General features: G+C 32.3%; 2 protein-coding genes across 5 annotated transcripts; one reads left to right on the top strand and one right to left on the bottom strand.

Moving 5' to 3' along the window:
• The first annotated feature begins 671 nt into the window (after window positions 1–671).
• LOC125056225 (constitutive coactivator of PPAR-gamma-like protein 1 homolog) lies at window positions 672–22961 on the top strand. 2 transcript variants are annotated; one of them, XM_047659254.1, is made up of 19 exons: window positions 672–819; window positions 1046–1259; window positions 1351–1529; window positions 1730–1843; window positions 1995–2141; window positions 2600–2761; window positions 5299–5494; window positions 6146–6255; window positions 7450–7632; window positions 8223–8505; window positions 9230–9386; window positions 12098–12223; window positions 12807–12918; window positions 13577–13801; window positions 14705–14905; window positions 15586–15758; window positions 18512–18594; window positions 19076–19200; window positions 19582–22961. In XM_047659254.1, the coding sequence occupies exons 2-19, from the start codon at window positions 1112–1114 to the stop codon at window positions 19639–19641; spliced, it is 2784 nt and encodes a 927-aa protein (XP_047515210.1). In that variant the 5' UTR covers window positions 672–819; window positions 1046–1111; the 3' UTR covers window positions 19642–22961. The 2 variants fall into 2 exon arrangements, with proteins under 2 accessions (XP_047515210.1, XP_047515212.1); XM_047659256.1 differs by lacking the exon at window positions 7450–7632.
• On the bottom strand, window positions 22955–25176 carry LOC125056226 (GPN-loop GTPase 2). Of its 3 annotated transcripts, XR_007118022.1 has the most exons (3): window positions 24980–25176; window positions 23275–24831; window positions 22955–23190 (listed from the first exon to the last, which is right to left on the bottom strand). XR_007118022.1 is itself a non-coding variant. In XM_047659257.1 (2 exons), exon 2 carries the CDS (start codon window positions 24399–24401, stop codon window positions 23511–23513), a length of 891 nt encoding a protein of 296 aa, XP_047515213.1. In that variant the 5' UTR covers window positions 24402–24831; window positions 24980–25176; the 3' UTR covers window positions 23254–23510. The 3 variants fall into 3 exon arrangements, 2 of the variants coding, with proteins under 2 accessions (XP_047515213.1, XP_047515214.1); XM_047659257.1 differs by lacking the exon at window positions 22955–23190 and having other exon boundaries at window positions 23254–24831; XM_047659258.1 differs by lacking the exon at window positions 22955–23190 and having other exon boundaries at window positions 23254–24555.
• Window positions 25177–26462: the final 1286 nt, after the last annotated feature.

Raw genomic sequence — 26462 nt, 5'->3', positions numbered from 1 at the left:
AGTGTAAGAAAACATATTTACATATATTTACATTCATATTGTCTAAATTTTTATATTATTACTTAAAATAAAAGCTGCTAAAAGTTTATATACAAGTGGGTCCAATGTTGAAAGTAAACATGATATGGATGAAGGGAAAGGAATTGGAAGGGAAATGAGACCTTCGAGAAGAGCCGACCGGTCGCGTCGAGGACAAACAAATATGATGTGATTTAAATCACCTACATCATATCCGCAATCGCACATAGGGCTGTCATTAATATTTAATTTAGTAAGATGAGCTGGGGTGCAGATCTATTTTAGTTCTTACTATCATATTTGACACAACACAACACTGAACACAGTACATTATCCTATATAAAAGAGTACAAGACTAGAGTAAAAGTTATAATTATTTTTTCCTGTTGCATAAAAGTCAAGATACAGTTCCTTTTACCCCAAAATTAAAGGAATAAATTTTAATAATTAAGTCGATTTTTTCACTTTGATCTTAAAACAAATATTTACTAAGCGTTTTCTTTTATAGAAGTAGTAATAATTTAAAAATTAATTTCTTAAAGAGATATCTTCCTATGAAATTCATATGATGATGATGATATTAATTTATATGAAATTCATATCCTCTATGACAGCTTGCTTAACAGCAATTATCCTTGCTAAATGCTGCAGTCTGTATCATATACACTATCTACTTGACCTATTCTATAATACTCAGAAGGGAAGGGATTACTATAAAATTATAAAATTGAAAATTACAAATGGCCTCCGTTTCCAACTTTCGGCTGCCGTAGTTTTTAAGTGGCATGGTTACATATTAAGGTTCGTATCTCATTTGTAATTACTTGACATTGCTTGGACCATTTATAACAATGCAAAAGATGTAGACATCGTTTTTTTTTGTATTTAATTTTAACCGAGTAACGTGCCGGTTATGCATTAATTTTTTTCTGTTTTCTGTTATTCGTATTAATCCAGCGCTTTTTATTACATAGAAAGGTTACATCGAAGTTTATTAGGGAAAGGTAATACTTGATTTTTTTTGCAGATCAATCAAGTAGTCGAAACGAACTATTGAACGAACGATTGTAAGGCTGTATAGGTGCCAGTAAATATGGGCTTACAAGATTTACAGGCGTTTTTAGAAAATGAAGGAGTCGGTGTGGATTTATTTCGAATCGCCAGAACCCATCCAGGTGGTTTCCGTTTAGTGCTCGATGCTGAAGGATGTCTTGATCGTCTGTACGGTGGCTACTTCTCGGGTAATAATAACATTTCCAATAATATACCAGCAAATGTAAAATAAATAACTTATTTTTTTGGGTTATTAACTAATTCATATATTTGTTTTAGACTGGGCATGCGGAGGCCAGTGGGCAAGATGTGTACAATTTTTAACAACATTAGCACAGGCCCTTGCTGATCATCAAGTATCCCTATGTGTTTGTTTTAATGGAGCTCACCCAACACCTCCAGCCTTACCACAACACTGGATCCAAACACAGGCTACACACAGACAGAGAGTCAATTCTGTAAGTTTGGAAAAACAAAGTTCTTTTTCAAAGATTTATTATAAATTTTAATTTACTGTGGGTAGTTAATATTGCTTCTATAGATTAAATTAGTCATATATAGTGCATCAAGGCTGACTTGTTATTTTTCTGGAATTCCTTTTTAATAACTTAAAAGTTATACATTTCTATAGCTGTTTGCTCATGACAAATTTTTAAAGGTTCTCCGCCATGTTGTGACCAAGGGCACACCTCCACCAAAAGTGTGGTGGGTACCTCCAACTGGATTGCACTCTTGCCTTAGAACTGCTTTGAGATACCTCAATATTCCCATTGTAAGTATGGTCACCATTTTTTACTCTAAAAATGACAACTTAGCCATTAATTATTTATTAAATTGTAATAATAAACTCAAACTATTTTTTAAAATTGATTTATGTCTAAGTAATTGTTTATATGGTGATTCATAAACAATTATCATTATAGATGGTGTCATCAGATGACCACTGTCAAGAAGTAGTCGGCTTATGTCGAGAGAAGGCATATGCTGGTTTAGTGGGTTGCTCTGGTGAATATTTAGTTTTCCAGCCTCCTAGATATTTTAGTTCATCGCAATTAAAGCTAACATACAGGGTAAGTATTTTTACTTTAATTACATTTAATCCATCGTGAACTGCACAATGTGAGACTTTTAAGGGAAGATGTATAATTCCACCCGTATCACCTTAACGTCCGCCGTTCCACAACTGAGCATTTTTCAAGGCAGTTTTTGCCGCGCATCACCACTATGTGGTGTGCACCAGCTGCCCACTGAAGTATTTCCGAACCAATTCGACTTAGGGTCCTTCATGAAAAGAGCGTACCAATTCTTAAAAGGCCGGCAACGCACTCGCGAGCCCTCTGGCATTGAGAGTGTCCATGGGCGGCGGTATCACTTAACATCAGGTGAGCCTCCTGCACGTTTGCCCCCCGTTCTATTTAAAAAAAAAATCAAAATGTCTTTATCCTTACTCTCATTAATAGTGAATTGTGTTTCTGAAATCAAGTCTCTTTTATTTCATTTGAGTCTTACTTTTTTTATCTTTTTTTAGTCTTCATTGGAAACTAAGGAATATATGGTTCATGAACTTCCTAAAGTACTTGATGTGCCTCAAGACCGATTGTGCCTATTTGCAGCCCTTTTAGGCGGAGTGATTCTGTCTGAAAATGGTTTGACTGACTTTTACAAACGTCTTGGAATTAATCAAAAGAAGGTATTTATTAGAATGTTAGAATACTATTGTTATGTGTATTAATTGGAGAAAACTTCTTAAAAATTCATGCAGCTCTGATGGTCATAAGAATCCCTTAAGATACACACATCTAATTCTTCTTATGTTATATATTGTGATTCAGTTACACAGAGCTTGTTAAATATTTGACACAAAAAGTTATTTGCTAAAATTACTTAGTGGAAGTGCATAACAGATCTTTCTTTTATTTAAATAACATATTTAAGGTTTTATGGATTATATTCAATTATATGCATAACATTTAAGAAGCAACAGCAGTAGACTGTAATAAACTAAAACTATACTTCCTATTAACAAGTTGATTTTAAAACTGTTACAATATATGATTTCTATAAAGCTGATTATATTAGTTTAAATAAACAACTTGATTCATTGATTATTCAAGGGTGCTCATCAGATGATCTGTGGATCAACTTTAAAGATCAAATCCAACACGCAATTAAAAAATCTATACCTCTTAAAACTAAAAGCAAGAATAAAAACCTACAAAAGCCGTGGATAAATCACGAAATATTACATCTAACTAAGAAGAAAAAAGAACTATGGCGTTTATACAGAATAGCCAGGACTGATAGCATATACAAAAGATACAGATATATAAATAATTTGATAACTAAACTTACAAGAAAACGACGAAGTGAATTTGAATCAAAGGTCATTGATACCTCTTCAAAATCTTTTTATGCATACATTAGAAAACAATTCAGCTCTAAAACAGGAATTCCATCGGTTTTAAAAAATGAGGTAGATGAACTTGTTGTTGAACCATCAATGATAGCAGAAATGTTTGCTGATAACTTTGAGTTAAATTACTCCCCAGAACCTGATGGACCAATACCGAACATCAAACTTTCCAGGACTGAAGCTTCCTTTGATGCTTTCTCGATTTCGAGTGAAATGGTTTTAAAATCCCTAGATACATTTGATGACACAACAGCGTCAGGACCAGACGGCATTCCATCCATACTATTAAAAAAATGTGGCAAATCACTAGCAGATAACATAGCCAAAATTATGAATGCTTCGCTAAACACAGGCCTTGTACCGTCTGATTGGAAATCTGCTGTTGTTGTTCCAATATTTAAGAATGGTAACAAATTATCAGCCTCCAACTATCGACCTATAAGTCTTACGTGTATATTATCCAAATGTATGGAGAAGATTATAGCTGAGAAATTAAGGAAATTCCTTTTCGATGAAAATATTATACCCTGCGAACAGCATGGATTTGTACCAGGACGATCTGTCGCAACTAATCTTCTCATGTGCCTGAATCAATGGGTAAGAAGTTTCGACCGGGGTGATCCTATAGATATAATCTACCTAGATTTTGAAAAAGCTTTTGACCGTGTCCCAGTTCGCCGACTTTTATGCAAGTTAGAGCATTTAGGGATCCGAGGAAAAATACTAGCCTGGATTACGAATTACCTTACGGAAAGATGTTTTCGAGTTCGCATTGGAGATGTACTGTCCTTGCCTCGACAAGTACTAAGTGGCGTTCCTCAAGGATCAGTACTTGGCCCTTTACTTTTTATTCTTTACATGACCGATCTGAAGAACTCACTACAGATTTCACATTCGATCTTTGCCGACGACATAAAATTTTTTGGAAATCCACTCTCCCAATCTCAAGCAATACAGGGTGGTTTAGATGATATTTTTGATTGGACGAAGCAGTGGCTGCTGTCACTAAATGTTAATAAGTGCACAATATTGCACATAGGAAAGAAAAATCCGCACATTACTTATAGCCTAGGTCAACAGCAGTTAATGCCAGTAGTCACGCAAAAAGACTTGGGTGTTACCATCAGTTATGATTTGAAGTGGGAATGTCACATCATGAATATAGTGAAAAAGGCTAATTCCATGCTCTATTTAGTGAGAAAATCATTCAAATGCCTGTCACCAAGAACACTCTTAAAGATATATAAATGTTACATTAGACCAATATTAGAGTATGCCTACAGCATTTGGGATCCTTATTTCATAAAGGATATTAGTATGCTTGAAAGGGTTCAAAGAAAAGCCACGAAAATGATAAGGTCATTCAGGAAGAAATCTTATAATGAGCGTCTGAAAGCACTTGACCTTACTGATTTAGGAAGTAGGAGATTACGAGGAAATCTCATTGAAACCTATAAAATCCTCACTGGCCACTATAATGTTCCAGGAATTGAGAAGCTCTTTATTTTAAGTGAAAATACACATTTGAGGGGTAGTTCTTTAAAACTTAAGACCACTCAACACAACACGAATTCCCTAAAGAACTTTCTCCCAAACCGTGTAGTGGCCGACTGGAATAGGCTTCCGGAAAGTGTGATCAGTGCACCATCTGTAAACACCTTTAAAAATAGACTGGATAAGTTTCTCCAAATCCCTTAATACACACGCATCAGCTTATTAAAAGCTGCCAGTGTGTTAAGTAAATAATAATAATAATAATAATATAAGCCACAGTGTTAGTTTATATAGACAACATTATTTAAATTGTTTTTCAGCAACAAGTGCCACCTGAGAACTTAATAAAAACAATAGGCCAGTTCGTACATGATTTACCATCATCGGACATAGATGCTGCATGTATTGAGGTATTTGGTGACCTCAATGATCTCCGTGCTGCAAAACTAAAGCAAGCCGTACAGTATTACTTCAATGGCACCAAAGATGGATTTCTAAAATATAGAACAGCATCTGGTAAGATTATTCTATTATATTATATATGCAAAATTGTCTCAGATATATTTTGAGCTTGTTAATTTCCATAAAAGAATATGTACTTTAATATGAATATATGTGATACATATATGTTGCTGGCAACAAATCCGTGTTTTTTTTTGTTATTGTGTTAGTCAGTATTATACATTATTTATTAGTTATGATTTGAAAATTATGTTGTAAAATTATTCAAATCTAATAATAAAATTCTCGTGTCACAATGTTCGTTCCCATACAACTCGGAAACGCCTCGACCGATTCTTATGAAATTTTTTATGCATATTCAGGAAGTCTGAGAATTGGACATCATCTATTTTTCATCTCCCTAAATGTTAAGGGTGGTCCCACTCCTAAATTATTTTTTATCTTTTCATGAACAACATACAAAAATACATACAACCCTTAAAGGTTACCCCTCTACGATCAATCCCTATTTTGTATTATAGTACATAGTTATTTTTATTGAACTAAAAAATGTTTCCTAGAAATAATACCCATGGCAAAACGACGTTTGCCGGGTCAACTAGTGACATATAAAAATAAATAAATCTCATTTATAAGTTGCGATAAGGCAGTATGCTTCACCATGTATTGAAGTTTACGTGTAAAAAATTAATAATTTATTCTCAGGCCGTCGTCCAAAACCAAACAAAAAGAACCAAAAACCAGACCAAAATCTGCAATCAACTTCATCCGATATGGACACCTCGAAACTGGCAACTGAATCATCCGAACATGAGGTTAACTTCACATAATATTCCGCTGTGGTCATCCACGCCTTTTCATTCTCATAATTGGCTTCACTCACTAGAATACCATTTGTTGGGTGCTTTTTATTTCTACTACACGTACGGAATCCTTTCATTTAGCATGCTTGCGATAATTATTCAGTAATATTGTTGAAATTAATAATTTGATGAATTTGTTTCCAGTAATTTAAAATACTATGTTATTTAATTAAGTTTAACGCGAATCAGTCGAAGCGAAAGTTCTACGTAAGAATAATTCATTTGTACGATATTAGGAAATTATGAACTCAACGTCTACATAAAGTTATCAAGTCATGGCCATATCGTTTTTTTTGTATTTTACAATAATAGTTCAGACCATTGATTCACATTCTAGTAAATGGTTGTTAACATATAATATGTATATGGTTTTTGAAATGGTGATTTCTATGAACTGGCCACAACATACCATAAGAGAGAAATATACCAAATTTTATTTTAAACTTTGGGAGCGTTCAAGTATTACGTCACGCAATTTTTGGAGATTATTGCCCCCCCCCCCCCCCCCCCCCCCCCTCCATGTAACGCGCCGTAACGTTTTTCTGTACCCAAGTATAGTAAAACGTTTCGTGACCACCTAGTGACTCTTTATACCTAAAAGTTACCATTATGTGCTGTAAAGTACTGCAGTGGAAAATAATATTAACATTAATGCGTTATTCAATCCCCGCCCCGCATCGTAACGTTTTACATAAATTCAAAATTCGTTACATAATACTTGAACGCTCCCTTTTTATTAAACTTAATTATGTAAAAATAACAAAATATCTTAGTTTTTGAACAATAAGTAACAAGTTATTGTCTCACATGTGTTTAATTTTAAATGTTATTTCAAATATTGTACGCGTCTAATACAATTTTTAATTAGACGAAACCATTTTAACGAACTGTTGATGCAAATAATTTAATTACGTAGAACTTTCTAGATATACTTTTCAAATTAAATACGGAGTCCGCACGTGAATCTTCATATTCTAAACCGTGAACATTGAATCAAATTTTGAGATCTGTCAAGTATTGATAGCTTTTAAAATCGATATTAGTTAACCGTTTAGAACATGACCGTTTTTCATCCCATAACCGTTTCATTATTTTACTAACCCATTGTTTTGCACTCGAATGGTTGTCAAAATTTAATGTTTACAGCAAAAAGGCTTGGAAGATTACAAATTGGCGACAGTTAACGCGTCAATGAACGCAGACTTTAGCTTAGAGGAACATTGTCATGAGTTGAGTCATGGCGTTGCGGCGATGTCTTTGGAAACAGCAGACACACATACGAAGCAAGTGGCTAAGCCCACTGAAAAAGTGGACAGACCATCCAAGGAGGTGTGATGTTCGTTCTTATTTCACAATTTTCTTAATCTGTGGCAATACGCTCTGCGTGAATCTATTTAAAAAAAAAATCTTTACAGGAATTATCTATAAAGCAAGTGATTTTTGATAATGATTCTGTATTGGAATAAAAATCCAAGTTCAATATTTTAAATAGTTCTATGTGTATACGTAGATTATTATTTTATATAAATGGTCAGAAACTCCATTGGTGCACAGCTGGGGATCGAACCTACGACCTCAGGGATGAGAGTCGCACGCTGAAGCCAGTAGACCAACACTGGTCATATTTTTAACCTTTTTGAATAATTAATAAAAAATATATTTTAATTAGGATCCTATCATAGGATTGACCATCTGATTTACAAGTTAAAATAGTTTTAAGTTTATTAATGACACTTTAAATATAATATATTATAATATATATAACTTGATCTACTAATTATGCCAGGATTTTATATTGCAGTCAACGTTGTAAAGTATCTACATGGTGCAGGTATATAAAGTTAGCGACACTTGGCTCTTTAGTTTATTTCTTGGCATTTTTATCTGTGATTCATAATGACAATTGACATATTTGACAGGGAGTACAAACAATAAGCGCGCACTTGCAAAGCGAAGACAACTGCCCATGCGCACCGGCTGAAGTACTACGCACGTGCGCGGAAAGGCACACACGTGGTCTCATGCACCCACAGATGCTGTCAATACTAACCCATAGACAAATTACTCTACCAGTGCTCATGGAAGACGATAACCATAGAGAAATACCATCAATTCACCACTTCTACAGGCCGATTCGACAAAATGTATATGCCATTGTATACAATATGCATCACCATCGATTCATGGCTCATAAGGCCAAAGGTAAAAAAAGAAAAAACTTACTAGAAAATAATATGGTTGCACTCAAATCACTGACATTTTGATTTACAGTTTAATATTATAAAAGACTAGCGGCCTGTCCTGGTTTCGCATGGGTGGACATTTTTTTTTTAATTTTTGTAGATATTGATATGTTCTTTAATTTTGTGGAAAATTTGTTCTATCATCAATCGTTTTCGCAGCGCATGCGATGAAATATATTTTATAGGCATTTTTTTACGCCATTATTGTAGTTTTAGTAGGGATTTTTGTTTTTCTTGCAATTATATAGCCTATATTAATCAGTGATAATGTAGCATTCAAATGGTGAAAGAATTTCTAAAATCGGTCCAGTAATTTTTGAGCCAATTCGTTACAAACATACTTACATACAAATCTTAGAAAGATAACTGGTCACCGTGACCACGCACGCTGTAAAGCACGCGAAACGTCGGATAAATTTAAAATTATATTAATTGTAAATTTATAATAATACATAACTTTAATCCGGTTAAAAAGTTTTTTCTTTAAATGTGTAAAGGTTATGTTAATCAAAGACAATACTAAGATAACTGGTAATTTAGATTTTCGTTAACACAAATAAAAACCAAAGAAAATTAAAAAGCTGTTTACTGACGAAATATCTTTTACAGAGTTGAAACTTGTGTTTATAATTAGAGAATATTATTTAAATCATGGCTATAATCTAGAATATTGAAACTTTCAGAGGAAGGAACAGCAAGTACATCATTAAATGAGCGACCTTGTACAGTACAAGTGGCAGAATGGATTTATTCCCGAGTGAATCCGGGTAAAAGTCATGAGATTGTACCGGGCGTTGTACTCGACTGGCCTGTGCCTACCGTGCAAAGACTTTGGTTTGGGTAAGTTTAACTTTGAATTTTAATAAATACGCTTTTTAGAGTACTATAACAGTCAGGAAAGTGGTTTTTTCTATTCTTCTATACTAATATTACAAACAGGTGACGTTTGTGAGGTTGTAGAAGGTAATCTCTGGATCTAATGAACCGATTTCGATTTTGTTTTAATTACCATTAGATTATATTTGTCACAGGTGATAAGAAGACTTCTGTGGAATTACATTTCATTTTATTTAATTTTTTACCGGCTTTGCTTCTTAGCTGGGTTTTGTTTTGTATGCATTTCTAACAACTGTCTCAAAATTGTATAGATAAGGAAAGTAGCGTGCCAACCCCAACACAAGTGTCTGACTACTCACGGGGGCTGTCTCAAGTCATGTATTTAATGTAAAATTTGAGACACAATAAACATTTTTGCTTTTTTTTGGTAGGATTTGCAAGTCTAAGTAAAAACTATCAAACAAATACTTTTCTTATGAATTCTGCCTTAACGGTGAGAGATAGGATTGAGTTCTAGAGAGCTTGTTAATACGTACAAAAAGACAGCAATATAATGTGTGTCTATCTGTTTGTTTCCAACAAATTGAAAACTGCTCGGAATTATTCATCAACATCTAGAATGGTTCATAAGGGAGGTTTAGGTATATTTTTCAAGAAGTTACGGTCACGGTTTCCCGTACGAAATGATTGTACTTATGTGACGTTTTGTTTATGTAACTAATTGTAATAACTTAATTAATATTATTTATTAAACCGTGCATTGAGATTATATTTTATCCAGTAAAGCTGTGAATTAAATTATAGTAGTTGTTTATTTATGAATAATCTTACAGCTACACATACATATTATATTATAAAAAATACTTAAGCAAAAACGGATTACATTGTTAAATAGAAAACATAAGTCAATTTAGTACATAAATAGATTCAACAAAAAAATACTTAATATTTTAAAGAACAACTAAATTGTTACTAAAATATTTATTCACACTTCTGGTAAGGTGGAAAATTTCAACATCATAATTCGTGTTCGTACGAGGCACGTGAAACAATTATGAATATCTTATCGCATTAAAGAAATTGACAGCAAATAGGAGCTATCTGTCCATGTATAGCGTGCAAAAATAATAAATCTTGCTGACTCCGCCGACATTTAGACCAGTGCAGATAGCCTTAGCCTTTAAAATAAATAAAAAGTGAAAAAAATTACAGTAGGATGAAACCCATTAGAAAAGCAGGGGAATATGATCAAAATGAAAGGAAAAATAAATTACGGTCGATCTGAGGTCGGGAAGGGGAAGGGGGGGAGTTTTAAGGGTAAAAAACGGTTTATCTCGATTTCCGGCAAAACTACAAGTCCTATCGAAGAAAGTTAAATGGCAAAGTTGGAGGTAATAAAAAGATCTAAAACTTTTGTATTCACACATTTTTCACATAACCTCAAAATTTATGTGAAAATTTCAAAAAACCAAGTTTTTGGTTTTTTATTTTTATCTTTAACAAAAATTATTTTTTTTTAACGAAATTTGGTGAAAACTTACCTTTCTATGTCCCAAATACACTGTAATTTATTTGATTAAAAATATTTATTTGTTCACCTTATTTTGAATTAATATCGAAAAAACATCCTAATTTTCAATCGAAAATTCTGACGTCAAAATTTCAGCTTTTTTCAAAAAGTTGGTGGGCTTTCAGTTCGTTGAAATCTCTACTTTCCTATGATAAAAAAATATATATATATTACCATAGTAAATCTTCTCAGAAAACGCAAAAAATCGTATGCAGTAACGCCCAGACCTGTCATCCCCTTCCCTACTTCTCTACGAATCTTCTTTAAATTATAATCAGATGCCTATTATTACTATTTTAAGATAATTTATATATACCTGAGTGACTTAAAAAAAAATTTAGCCTTTAGATGGGCTAAAATTTTCGTATTTCATAGAGAAGTAAGGAAGGGGATGACAGGTCTGGGCGTTAATGTATACGATTTTTTACGTTTTCTGAGAAGATTTACTATGGTAGTATATATATATTTTTTTACCATAGGAAAGTAGAGATTTCAACGAACTGAAAGCCCACCAACTTTTTGAAAAAAGCTGAAATTTTGACGTCAGAATTTTCGATTGAAAATTAGGATGTTTTTTCGATATTAATTCAAAATAAGGTGAACAAATAAATATTTTTAATCAAATAAATTACAGTGTATTTGGGACATAGAAAGGTAAGTTTTCACCAAATTTCGTTAAAAAAAAAAAATTTTTGTTAAAGATAAAAATAAAAAACCAAAAACTTGGTTTTTTGAAATTTTCACATAAATTTTGAGGTTATGTGAAAAATGTGTGAATACAAAAGTTTTAGATCTTTTTATTACCTCCAACTTTGCCATTTAACTTTCTTCGATAGGACTTGTAGTTTTGCCGGAAATCGAGATAAACCGTTTTTTACCCTTAAAACTCCCCCCCTTCCCCTTCCCGACCTCAGATCGACCGTAATTTATTTTTCCTTTCATTTTGATCATATTCCCCAGCTTTTCTAATGGGTTTCATCCTACTGTAATTTTTTTAGGTTTCAAAAATTATCGGCACTGGTCTAATTCCAAAAAATCTTAATTAAAATATTTGCATGAATCTGAGTTCCAAATGTTAAATTATTACAAAATGACTCAATAGTGTCAAAGAGTTTGAAAAATTATTTGTAAAATTTTTTTGCAGTACCGCCCAAGATGACAAGTGCCGTCGTATGCGTGCGTTCCTATCGTGCATGAAGTCTGACACTCCTCTCATGCTCAACACCTCTTATGTGCCGCAACATCTTTTGATTTTAGCGACTGTATTAAGGTAAATAATGTTTATTTAATATTTGCTTTCGTCTTTAGTTGTCGAAACAAGAAGTCTTTTTTTCGAATTCGAAAAAAAAGTTTCACTTAAAAAAAAACGACGGCAGAAGTGAAAACTTGAATATTAACGTGGTGTATTTTTGATATTTTGGAATGGTTAGGGAATAATTTTGGACGAATTGCTTTAATTATTAGTATAAAAGTACTATAATTTATGTGGTAGAATACAATATTTATTTATTGCGCTATTATACACAAACATGACAATTTATATTACATTAAATACGCAGCGCCAGCTGTCTACTCTCCATCCGTCTTACGAATTTTCGATCAGATCACGTCTCCTGACGCGAGATAAACATTTTTTACCCATTCCAAAAAGTGTACAACGCCGCTAAAGAAGTTTTCACTTCAAACATTATATTTAGAGTTTTAAAAATAACAATTGGGCGAGCAGTCTCCTAACGAGTTTACTCCTTACTAAAATGCCGGCAACACACCCATTAATGCGAAGACTGCTTTTGCTGCGGCTGTCGTTGCCCCGCTTAAAACATGGACTATTTATTTTAACTATTCTTTTACAGATTCATTATGACGTCTCAAATACAAATTCTTAGACGGCAAGAATTGGATGCATTTTTAGCGACAGCTTTCTCAACTGATCTCATGAACGCTCTGCACTTGCAAGAGATGACGGTGAGATATTTTTCCTTAACTACTAAAATACTTTCAGCATGAATCGTGTAATAAACTTCTTAAGTATATGCTTGTGTAAGTGTCACCTCGACGTCCGTGCCAATTTTTAAAAAGCTGGCAACCCACTTGCGAGCCAGTGTCCAAGGGCATCTACGCTGGTTCGCCTTTGGTAAAATTGCGTTAAGATATTTTTTTTTATTTGTTCATAATGACAAACATTACTGGTCGGTGTATATAGAACTAGTAATGTACTAGTAACTTACTAAAATTAAATAAATAGTAGTTATTTCGAGGACACATTTTTTAGTTCAATAAAAGAGCGTACTAACTATATAATAAAAATAGGGGTTGAACGTAGAGGGGTGAAAATTAGGGTTTGTATGTATTTACTATTTTTGTATGCTGTATCAAAAAAAAATAAAAATAGAATGTTAGGGGTATGAAAAATAGATATATATATATAATAAAAAAATAGATATATGCATATAAAATTTTATAAAAAATCGGTCAAGCCGTTTTGGAGGAGAATGGTAACTAACATTGTGACTCGAGAATTTTATATATTAGATATATATTTCTTCCCAAAACATAAAAAACAAATCCTAAGAGATAATTAGTATCCTTTAGTATACCAAAATCTTTTGTTTAATTTTCGCAGGTGAATGGAATAAGTTCCCGTGGCGTTCAGCTAGGAGCGTTAGTGATGGCGGGCGCTGAAGTGGCGTTACTGGCGAACGACGCTTGCGGTGCTCCCGTGCCGTGGCTAGTCGCCGCGCCTTGGCTGTACTTCGACGGGAAATTACTCCAACGTAATTTACATCGCGCAAACCATTGCAAGCACTTGGCGCAGCTATGCGATAACCATCTGGATACTGTAGTCAAGGTATACTTTCCGAAATATCATATTAAAAAATTTAATATGATATCACTTTACTAAGAACTTTAGCTGGTGTTACCTTATATAAATTGCTAAATAATCATATACAGAGCAGTGACCTCTTACAGGATATTAAAATTATCATCACTTATTCATTCCCTAGGTCCAAAATCAGCAATATTTTCCAAATTCCTTCTGCAAAAACCAACCTAGGAGTTCAGGCACCTCTCGTTCGGATTCTTCGCCATTTTAACGGATTGAACACAGCTTATCCGGAGCTGGATATATTCGGTAGCCTTTTTCGAACCTAAATCGCTGTTTTGCTGATAAATTTCCTTTTTTTTCTGCTTTAAGTACCAACAAATTTCTAGTAATTTTATTTTATTGTGTGCTTATCTTATCTTGTATATGTTTTAATTGTATTTTTTAATTTCTATTTTTTTTTAAACTTATGTTTACTTTAACTACACGTTACACTAACTTAGTTATCATTCAAACTTCTTTGGTCAATCACAGATTAATTTTACTTCCCAACAATTTCATAATTCTAAAGCTGTGAGTTACTTTCAACACGACATCAATTTACATTCATCAAAACAATCAATTTACATTCGACAACAACCGAATTAACAAACAATAGGTGGCGCGGGGAATATTCGGTTCAACCAAACAGCGCGAGGTGCGATCCGTTTCACAATTTGACGGTTTCACTTCGATAGATTACAATCTACCGAATAATAAATACGTTAAATTACAATTTAACAGCAGTTCGTTGAGGTTCACAATCTTTCGTCAGTTTACAATCTCGCGAGATAGATTAAAATCTAACGGTGTCTACAATTTTACGGTGATATATATTTTACTAACATAATCTAAGCTAACCTACTAACAAAAAAATGTTGTTTACAGGTGGAACGCATGCGCAAAGCAATCCTCGAAGGTTTAGAGGTGGAGTTTGCGATGCCCCCCCTGCCACTAGTAGGAGTTGTGGGTGAACCTTTAGGCGGGTGGAGGGGAAGGGGTCGCGGGGCTAGGCTTGAGATTGCAGGAGTCGTTGTGGGGCAGTGGGGCAACGGCAGCTACCCACCACGTGCTGCCAGATATCCGCAGGTATTGCGTCAACCAACGTCTGATCGCACCAATTGACTTTTCTATGACAAGATTTGACACTAGCTCGCATGGTGAAGGAAATGCTGGTGTTGGCGGTTTGTGCTAAGAAAAAGCTATTCAACTTTTTATCTAAGATAAATTATGAGCTGTACCAGTGGTGTGTAATGAGGCTATGACAATTAATTTAAAATTAGGAAATGAATATTTTTGTTAATATAAGTTTGAATATGTCGATTCTAAAGGAATTTTTTTTGGCTTTATGAAGTTGTCATATGGAAGTATTACAATATATGGCAAACTAATCAAAGTCGAATAATTTAATGGAGTTTACTCTGTGACTATTTGACAATATTTGATACCATTTCAGAATATTTATTAATGTCTATAGATCCTTTACAAATTGATCAATTAATCTTAATTGAATCATTCTTAATTACATAATTACTCATACATACATATATTATATTTCGGTCAAAAACAGAGTGACAAAAATTAAACGCCAAGACAGTATTAGGATATGACCGCTTTGTATCACGTGACTGACGTAATAAAAATAAATATTTTAAGTATAGATTTTTTATTATTTATTATTATTTTCATACTGTCAAATAGCCTATTGTTAAGGTTAATTTTTTTGTGTGATAGTTTTTCTTTTTTCAATTTCGTACATAACATTTAAGGTCAGCTACGTGGGCTACACGCCCCCTCCTCGTAACGCGTACAGCGGTCGCGGTTGGCGTGGCGGTCGCGGTCGTGGGCGTGGTCGCGGCGCCATCGGCACCAGAGGGCGTGGACGACGCGTCAGAAGGGACACGGATGAGCCAGCCAGACCTGCCACTATTGCTGTTAATGGGTGAGTGGCCGTCATTTTTTTTTTTTTTTGCATCGGCGGTCGCTCTCAAATCAGTCGTGAAGCAGTCATTTTATGATTTGGCATTCTGATAAACTACAAGCTTCCACCTTTACAAAACCGCTGTGTGAGTTCGAAAAGTGAGTTACAGAATCGCAGGGCTGTGTTGGCCTAGTGGTCTGAGTTCTGACTTTGATTTCTGAAGGTCGTAGGTTAGAACCCCGGCTGTGCGCCAATAGAAATTAATGGCTCTAATGGCTAACTAATAGGGAGTTAGATACTTTTTAAAAATAATAGATAGACATTTTGACCTTATTATTTGTATAACACTGTTGGGTTTTATTTAAATTTAAAAAAAAAAAGGGTGCGTGTACTTATGTACGCGCGTAAGAAGTTATACTTCTTTGGCATTATTAAAAATAGTTTTTGATTGCATGCAAATAATTATTTACAATTAAATAATCAAAGACTGGAAAAGGAGTCATTATAGTCAATAAAGTTCAGTTTACATTTGAAAAATTAAATAAATAAATATTTATTATTATTCTCTTACATTAAGTGTAACATAAATTCTATTAAGTTAAAAGTATATATTATTATACATTTAGAACATCTCTACCAAACACTAAGATGTATGTTGTAGATTTGGCAGTATTGCACAATATAGCCATTGATTTCAAAATCAAAATTGATAGTTTGATAGTTCTTAATTTAGGTTGTTTTAACAATTAAGTTATTTAAACAAATAAAACACTATTTATCTTTAAAACATTTTTATTTCATTATACTATTTATTTTTATGTGACTCTAATGTCTGCATCAGAATTTTGGTTTGTAATTTTAAATTAATCATTACTTGGTTGTGCATCTCTGCCATATTCTTAACTCTATGTTTGTGTTCTATTTGAAGCTGCTCATTTTCCAGAGCCCGAAAGCTATGCATATCTTGATACGAGGCTTCTCCCAAACTAAAACTACTACTTGCTTTTGTGCAACAAATAAGAGAATATTAATATAAGCTCTGTCCATGCAAAACTTAAAAAATGGATAATTCATATTATAAAAATCCATTTTGGAAGAACAGTCTATATATTAGTCAGATCAAAATCCGTTGTGTAGTTTAGAAAAACTAATTGCACATGCTACAGACCTGGATAGCAACTTTCTTTTATCTATTTAGAGATAGAGATAATTTAAATATAATACCAGTGTCCTCCTTGTAGGTTTCTTTGGAGTTGTTTGGGGATTCTTGTTATTCAGTTCGACATGATTCTCTTTAACCTTTGCATTATAATCCTACAAAATAATGAAATTGTTAAGTTATGTTGTCACTGTTGTGCACACCTTTGTCTGGCTTTTCTAGTATTCAAGTTATGTCAAAACTGAATTATTACCTTGTACACTTTGTATCATTGTACACTTTATTTGCTTTTGGGATATCAATTATTTCCAAAATGATTTTATTTGTAATATTCTAAAATATATAAATAACATTTATTAATTTAAGTATCACTTTGAGTGGTTCGCATTCAGGTGTTGATGTGTATTATACCCACTGTTCATTATAAGTGGGAATGGGCTCACTTCTGGCTGGACAGTTTCGGTACTACAAGTGCAACATGGATGTTTTGAGGTATTAGAATATCTCTGACTACCCTGTAGGGGAATAAAGTACTGTTGTGAGCATATTATGCTTATGCTTGAGAGGTTGAACCTTGAACATCACCATACATCATATTTATAATTAACATTCCTACCTCGACACCTTCACAATCAAATTCATTGAAATCGACTTCAAACTGTTGCAGTATCATCTCTGTGACACGTCCATTGTGTCTGGAGAAGGTGATGGTGGCTTTGTTACACCTCCAGTTTTTGATGTTTCACAGCAGTAAGATGACTCTTTTTTTGTATTCAATTTAGTGCACTTCCACTGATTCATCAATTGTTTTTTGTCTCTTGTCCTTATATTTGCTAGATTAAATCTGAAAAATTACATGTTTTGATTAAACAATGTGGTTAATTTTTTAATCAAAACATTACTCGATAATAATAATACATACGGATAGTTAACCTCAATTGTATTGAAGCACTTAGGAAGGTTGATGAGAACAGTTTTTTCACAAATATTTTTATTCTCTTCATATTAATATTCATTAGTATTGATTTAAATATTCATTTTATTGATTGATTATAATTCAAAAAGCATTGCTAAATTTCTTTGAAAAAATATTAAAAACTCCTTTATTTGTTTAAAAGGTAAATGACAAATGTCAATTGTCATTTGTCATTATGATCATTCAAAATTTGCGATCTTCGAACTTCACGCATAGTCTATTTCTTTTTACTTGTAGATTGTCTTATTCCTATCTCGCTCGCGCACGGTATAATCACACTCCTAATTTTGTGTCACAGGTGCGCGCGCATCGTAAAATTTCACTCTCATCAATTTTTCATAACGCGCCTAAAGAAGTACAACTTCAAAAACTTAGAAAATAAGATGAATTCATATTCAGAATAAGGGTTTAATTTAAATGAAGCAAAATGTTATTAATTAAACTATACATTTAATTTTTAACTAATAGTAAATTAAACAAGACTGTGAGATTTAAGAATATTTGGCTAAAAATGACATTTGAATAATTTGTAACTATGATAGATACTATGATGTCTGATCTATTCTAACATTTCTTATTTATTTACATATAAAGAGTACTTCCGTAAAACATACGTAAAATATTATTCGATAATTTCAGAAAAACTGTGAGATCTGATGATATGAACCTTCTCGCCGATGAGGGAAGTCCTCAAGAGGATAACATCGATAATGATGGTGAAGGTATGTGTGTGTGTGTGTCTATTATAGAATTTAAAAACCACCTTACATTGCGAGCATTTTAAAGAAAATTTGAGGTCCTTTAAACAAAATAAAAACCTATTGGAAGATGAGGCGGACACTTTCAAAACAAAATCTAAATAAAACCATCTTCGGTTGTCTAATCCTAATACTGTCTTAAACATTACTTACTTCTGAGACTGTTTGTCTTTTTTGATCGAAATCTAATATGTTGTATATATATATTTAAGAATGATAACTACCACATCAATTATTTTACGTTGGTTTCTGTGTCTAATTACACTAGTAAAAAAGTGGTTAAAATTTTGTCAAATCGCTATCATTTAAAAAATATATAATTTTTGAAGTAAACATGGTCTGTTTTTACACTTTAATATTAGTTTACAAGATTTAATGATATAATGTCAAGCGAAAATCTTTGGAATTCCGCTCTTTCCATTTAATAATATTATTAATATTACAGGAGCTCAGCAACAAAAACCAAAGACTGGAAAAATTCCCAAGAAAAATCTGGGAAAGGGGAAAAAGAAATCGGCTAAGACTGATGTAGCGCAATCGTTAGAGGCCAACGGACCTTTAGATAAGAAGGTATATAATTAACTAAATTTGTATTCGGCACAAATGGAAGAACATTCATAGTTCAATTATCGTAAAATAATTGGGCCAATAGACTTGTATCCATGACATGTAAATATGAAGAAAATGAATAGCCTTTGTGGTCAAAACGGATATGCTAATCTTGTAAAGTATTCGTTAATATGGCGTCATGGTCTTTTGCCTTAATTGCAATTTTTCAAAAAAAAACATCTTTTATCGTTGCCAGATAAAAAAATCTAGTTTTTTTTATACTCTTCATGAATATTGGTTTCGCCAAATACACATTTTTAGCTATGTCTATATGGGTATTTGGGCCTATAATGCCTCAAGCTGGAATTACCAACAAAAAAGATAAAATTAATAATTTTACAGGATCAATCCATGTCTGAAAAGGAGCACATCGGTCAAGGGGATGCGCCCGTCTCTAATTAAATTGTTTTATTTAAAGGAAGTAATTTTTATGTATTTATTTACAGTTTTTAACATTTATTTTCTTTTTTTTCCATAGTTCAGTTTTTTTTATTGTTATTTGCATTCTATTAAGATCTGGCGTTAGCTGGATAAAGGTCTGGGCAACATTTTAGCACGTATTTTCAACAGCCTTAAGCTCTCGACACTGTTTTCGATATTGGTTAAGATTGGTCAATTTATGCCCGGTTTCTATTAACAAACTAGCAGGCGTATTTGCTACGAGTCGTAAGTTTATGAATTTGATAGAAAAAATCTATGATAATATCTATTTTCTCTAATTAAGGAATTTCTTAATTGAGGAATCTATTTTCAAAGATAATAATATTTCAAGCTTGACTCAAGAATTACTAAGAAAATCGCCAGCTAATAAATAGACTCCTCTAGTCTATTACATGTCGAAAGGGTTGTTTAAAAAAAAACTATGCAAACTTGATTAACCAATTATCGCTAATGACCTCAGTGTCTGATTAAAAACAAGCCATGTAACTGTTATGATAAGTTAGTTGCCCCTAAGATAACTAATATACGTGCCTAAACATCTAAAAGACTTCCCGAAGGTGAGACTGATTTTTTAATTTGACACGATAGTGTTTAATTATTAATATCGATGTGACAAGCGATTTTCGCTTTTAATGCGACTGATTTAGATTTATCCGGCGTAAAGTCCCTTGTTGATAGCCTCAAAGTTAAAATATACTTTATTAGAGGAATATTAATAAGGGGTTAAACCTTTGTGTATGGTGTCTAAACTTATTAAACACCAAAATGTAAAAATACATGCGGTTACCATAGCAACGTGTAATTTCAGAAAAATCTGTGATGACTTATTTTACACAAAGATTTGTTGACATTCTCTCTACATACAACTAATTTTCATAAAAACAAAGTATAATTTCACTGTTAACTAAAGAACTCTTTTGTCTCTTTCTTATTAAAAATGGTGTAATTAAACTTTTTTTTATGAATAAAGGTCCAAGTTATCTGTTATTGTGTTGAGAAAATGTTTGTGAATCTATTGTTTAGTGCGCCGGTGATATCTGAATTAAAAGCTATTTCCAAACAAGACAAGCTCAATGTTTAGGATACAATAAAAGAACAATAATATGAATATCCAATGACAAACCAATGAATACAGCTATGGGGTTCACGAGATGACCTCCACCATTAATGAGACAAGTGATATTTGCTATTAAAATTACCAAGTTGAGTCATTTAAATGGCATGTTAGCATATGAGTCGGCATTATTTATTTACACATAGTATATTTACAATTTACCAAAATATCTTATTTTTAAGCTCGGTTTAGCCTATGTAATCTAAACTCAGTATTAAAGTGAATTGACCATAGAGAAATTTGGTTTTTAAGTACAATTTTAGTTTTGTTGAGGTAACTGTCAAATTACCATAGATAAAATGTATACTTCTATGATAGGATTTTTTAGCGTTACAATAAATTATGTTTTACTAGATAAATTATGAAATTTTAAATTTTCAATGGATGTAGATTATTTTAACTGAATATGTATATTTTGATTTCTGGATCATTAGTTTAAGATGTTTTTTTTATGAAATGTAGTTTTGGTACAATGGATCTTAGTTTTATGGTAAACATTCACTTAATTAAAAGATCTTTAAGTTACGTTCGATTGCATGGGTTAAACCCAACGTATTCAGACTTGTTTTTAGGAACTTTGTGTATATTTAGGCGTTATTGAATGAATGTGAGATTGTTTTTAACATTGCAATAACTTGCTCTCGATATTATAAGCATGTTTTTCTCATAGTAGACGACAGCAAGCTATTCCAATGTGGTATATTGTTACAATTGTTGAAATGGTCCTCCTAGACTTCTTTATAATCTATTTTCGTATGCACTCGTTTGTCAACATTTGATGAACAGTGGTGGGAGGATAATTAAATTAGTGTTAAAATCGCATTTATTGATTGATGGTTGGTGCTCTGAAATTAGTCTGTGGGACTTAAAATTAGCCTGAAACGAGTCTGAAACTGATAGATATAAGTCTAACGATAGACGTTTAATGAAAGTGAAAGAACATTCGCGTGTTGAGCTTTCCACATCCTATAGGGTATTATTTGAATAGAATAACTTAGATTTGTTAGTGATATATTTATATGCATTTTAGGAATCTCAAAACGGCGAATGTTCTTTAATTTATATGTATTTTTGTAAATTTGTTATATTGTTATACTTAAATTTAGCTGGAATGACAAATATTTAAGACAAAGTCTTATCACACTACTCTGTTGGTGAAAATACTGTTTCAACATCAAATGTAACATTCCATTGAAAACGTTCACGAAGTAAAGTACCGAACGGTTGACACCAATAGAGAATGGAACTAATGAAGACTTTACAATTTGGAACGCTTTATTCCCTGGCTGGAACAGAGACAAATATGTTGCCACAATAACATATTGATTTAACAAAGGAAACTTGATCAGAACTAGTGAAAAAACACACTGCGAACACAAGCTGAAAGTGATCGCTTAAAGATGTAAAGCAAACCGACTTCGTATTATCGCTGTGGCGATAGGTTTTAGCTTACGTGTGGTCAGCTCACGCTGGCTCATTGCGGAATAGCTACTAGATAGCACGCGTCTTTACGACGCACACTTATATAAACATTTATATATTATTGCTTGCTTATTAATAAACACAATATTGTAGCGTTAGAATTTAAACTTCAATGTAATACATTCATTTCGTTAAGGAGTTGTGTAACGTCAAAGCATGTTAGGGGTTGGTTATATTTCATGGGATGCATGTTTATATTAGACGGTTTATAACTATGGGCACTGTTTACAAACAATTTTATTGAACGGAAATTATATTATAAATTTCCTTTGTTTTATGGTATTTGTGCTATTTAAAATAAACTGTCACATATTTTAAATGTAGTACTGTTTCCAAGAAGGAAGGTAGATTTTATGTTTCTTAAAACCAATATTCCATATAGTTTTAGATTATTATTCAACAGTATACCTTTACTCCAATTAAACTTATTTGCTGACAATGGTCACTTAATATTTTGTCAACATATATGAATATATTAGAACTATTTGTCATATTCATACCTTTTTCGTAATTGAGTAGCAACATGGAACTGTGGCTTTTTGAAAACACTTATAACTACATAAATTTGCTCTTAGAAGTTCATAAAAATATGTTCACAACTGTTTTTCTGTGAACAATACAATATTAGACGAAATTAACTTGTAAAGAGTTGTATTTGTCTTCAAATAAAAGGTTCCATCATTAATACTTGTTTTATTTCATTCTTCAAGATTTAGTTTTTTATGAATATCAGTTAGGGTCGTTCCTTCTAAATTAGCAATGTGATTTATAACTATTTGGGTTGCATCTTTAATATTATTATACTGGTGCAATAATTTGACTTGAATTTGATTTTTGTCATCATTTAAAAGTTTATCTATTTTCAACTCTTCTTCCAATAGTTTTGTATACAAATCTTTTTTGTTTTTAGACATCTGTAACAAATCAAAATAAAAAGCTGGATTTAATTTAATGTAATTTTCAAGAAATAAAACATCTTCCAGATAAAAGTTTATTACCCTATTATATAAAGTACAGTAAGAAACAATCTTATACACTATTTACAGTGCCAGTGTACACTTACATAGTTCCAATAAACTACTACATATATGACAAGGAAAACTGCTATTTGAAGGTTAAAGGAGCAGTTTTAAGGCTCAATAGGCTTATTAGTTTATGAATATTTATTATGTTGGAAGTTACTACATAGGAAATAATGTGTCACAAATTTCCTGGATAGTTCTTGTTATTCTATCTATACATCACTAGTTTTATCTGGAATGCCCATAGCACAGGCCAACAGGCTGTTTATATGGCGACCTTCATCTGCTTTAAAAACATAGCCATTAGCCTTATCCACGGAGTTCTTAACTTTAATTAAACTTTCCTCTTTAAACATGTTAACTAATTGAAATGTTACCAAGCTATAATCTTCTATTATAGACACTAAGGCTCTGTTTAACTTTGTATATTTGCTGGCAAAGTGGTCAGTATCTAAAGAATCCAATAAATAATTTAAATCTAAAACTTCAGTATAGAAATCTATACCGAATTGCAATTTATCTGAATGTTTGTTTAGTAAATCTACTTTAGTAAGTAAATTAATGTGTGGAAAGCCTAGTTTCAACATGGCATTTAAAGACAACATTAAAGCTGAAATAAATTTTCCAGCATCAGAACAGTGATGTGAATCAACGAGATGTATCACACAAAGTTCCAAGTTTGCAGTGTTAGCTAATTTTGAGAAAATATTTGTTAATGACTCATGATGGCTGTAAAGCTCAACCTGACCAGGTAAATCAAATATATAATTTGCAGCATGCTCATCTCTTAGTTGTTCTATAAGCCATTCTATATTTTTTTCTAAATATTCCATACAGTATAGCAGTGCACCATTAGGACCCAAATTGTGCACTTCCATAACATTTTCTAAAGTTATTAAATTTCGCATGTCAATATCGGGTTCATAAGTAATGTTATCATTAGCTGGATCCAGGTTGACAATAATTGTTTTCCTTCCAAGTTTTCTTAATAGCTTTGACATTTCACTGCAGTATGTTGTTTTGCCGGCACCGGGAGGTCCTATGATTAATTGTCCATACAATTTATTAACATTTTTGAAATTCGTTTTTCTTACCAAAGACATTGTTACTTTTCCTCTTTCTTCAAGTCGAGAATGATATCTTTACAAGCTTTGACTGTCTCAATGTCATATGATTTAAGATTAATAAATATACAAAGTGGTTTACATATGTCAATTGCTTCAGCCAGATATCTTGCTGCAACTTGCTGTTCTTCTCCTGAAGCACCAAAAATTACTTTTGTTGAATAAATGTCATTTGAACCTAATGGGCTATGCACTTGTTCCTTTTGAATCATTAATAAACTGCCAATTTTTTGGTATTGTGAAATAATGAGCATTATTTTATCTGAATAATCTGCATAAACAATTTCAGTTGGTACATCGTCTATATCTGCAGCAATTGACTTGAAAAAGTTTTGATTACTTTCATTAGCAACATTTTTAATAGTTAAATTTTTCATTACATCTAGTAGTTCCATATTTTATTATATTGCTAAAATGTAAAGAAAAGTTATTGGATACCAGTTTTTTGTTAAAAAAAATGTGATGCTTTATTTGATAAGGGAGTACATAAACAAGGATTTAATACAGGTCTTCAACCAGTTATCAAATTTGCAATTTCATCATAAAGGTCAACCTACCTTAACTGTAGAGTAATCAATAAACAATACTCCTTATAAGTATTGTAATGATATCAACCTGTAAGTGTACTTCTTTAAATCACAAACTTAGGGTTTAATGAATTTTATTTTCGAAGAATGTTTTTTTTTAATTCTCAAGTCTCAACTAAGGTTCTCAGTTTTTTTTTTTGGAGTTTATGGCCTGGTATCCTGGTACCTTTAGGCCAATTCTCAGTTTCTCTCTTCCAGGTATACAGATAATTTTCTAATATAGTATATAAACTGTACAGTTGTACACTAACGTAGTAACGTATCATGATAGTGTCTTAGGAGTTAGGCGGCCCAAACATCTACAATATTTTTATTGTGCAATAATATTGAATACCATCTTTGAATCCAAATGTTCAATATCATATTTAGCAATAAGATTGACGAACCATTCACGTCAATATTTTCATGAGAAAAACATGTCTGACGACGAAGTTATGGCTGCAGCATTGCTAGTGATTTTGTTGAGAAAAGGAAAAAAAAACATATTGCGCAATAAAATTTAAGCTCGCTCAAACTTCAATGTTCAATAATTGCGCAATTTTTCAATAGTATCCCTAAACTGCTTATTATAGATGTATGTATGCCTTACAGTGTAGATATTTTCATTTCTGTCCGTGGTGTACACTGTACAATGCTACCCAAGACGCAGAGTAGAAAATAATTAATGACACCGGCAGTGTGACCAGATTTTAATTGACGAATCTACTGCTTGTGGAGGTTAAAAACTACTGAATTCTACCGAAAGGAACGAGAAAATCTATTATATTTTTTTGATGTTGTGTTACAACGTAAATCATGAATGTTTTCTTGATAAAACGATAAAATAGTACAAATAAGAATTTAATTTAAAGAAACCAAGTTTTTTTAAATTAAATTCTTAATAAAAATATAATTTTACAAAAATGTAATTTAAATTAAAGATTTTTCGTCTATATGTTGGGTAACATTGTCATAAAGCAAGAGTCCATTAACTTGAACATACTTCTGTCAGATCTATTGACTGAAGCGGAGTAGTTTTTATATAATTTATCTTCATAAAGCAGCTCAAAATGGAACTCATCATGTTTTGTATGTCTGTTTCAATTTTATGAATAAGGGCCTGATCACTTTGAAAAGTAACGTAAAATTTTGTAGATTTACATAACCAACTTTAAATAAGGGATCTTCCTCCTATTCATTGCGATATCCTTGTGTATATTTATGTTTCATTTTAAAGTCGATTATATAAATTCTTAATAAAGGAATTCCCACATCACACTCTATGCTCACGGCACGAATGGTAACGAAAAGAATAAACATTAAATAGTTATAATCCAATCGATGAAAGAGGAATACCTCGCTTTTATTCGATATGCCAAAAAAAGTACTAGAATAACTGAAAAGCGTGAATTCTACTAAAATATACCAAATAATTTTTACATACTAAATTCTGTTGACAGTACCTCAAAATCTA

This window comes from Pieris napi, chromosome 14 (genome assembly GCF_905475465.1).
Source record: "Pieris napi chromosome 14, ilPieNapi1.2, whole genome shotgun sequence".
Taxonomy (NCBI): domain Eukaryota; kingdom Metazoa; phylum Arthropoda; class Insecta; order Lepidoptera; family Pieridae; genus Pieris; species Pieris napi.
This window is presented reverse-complemented; position numbering and strand designations above follow the sequence as displayed.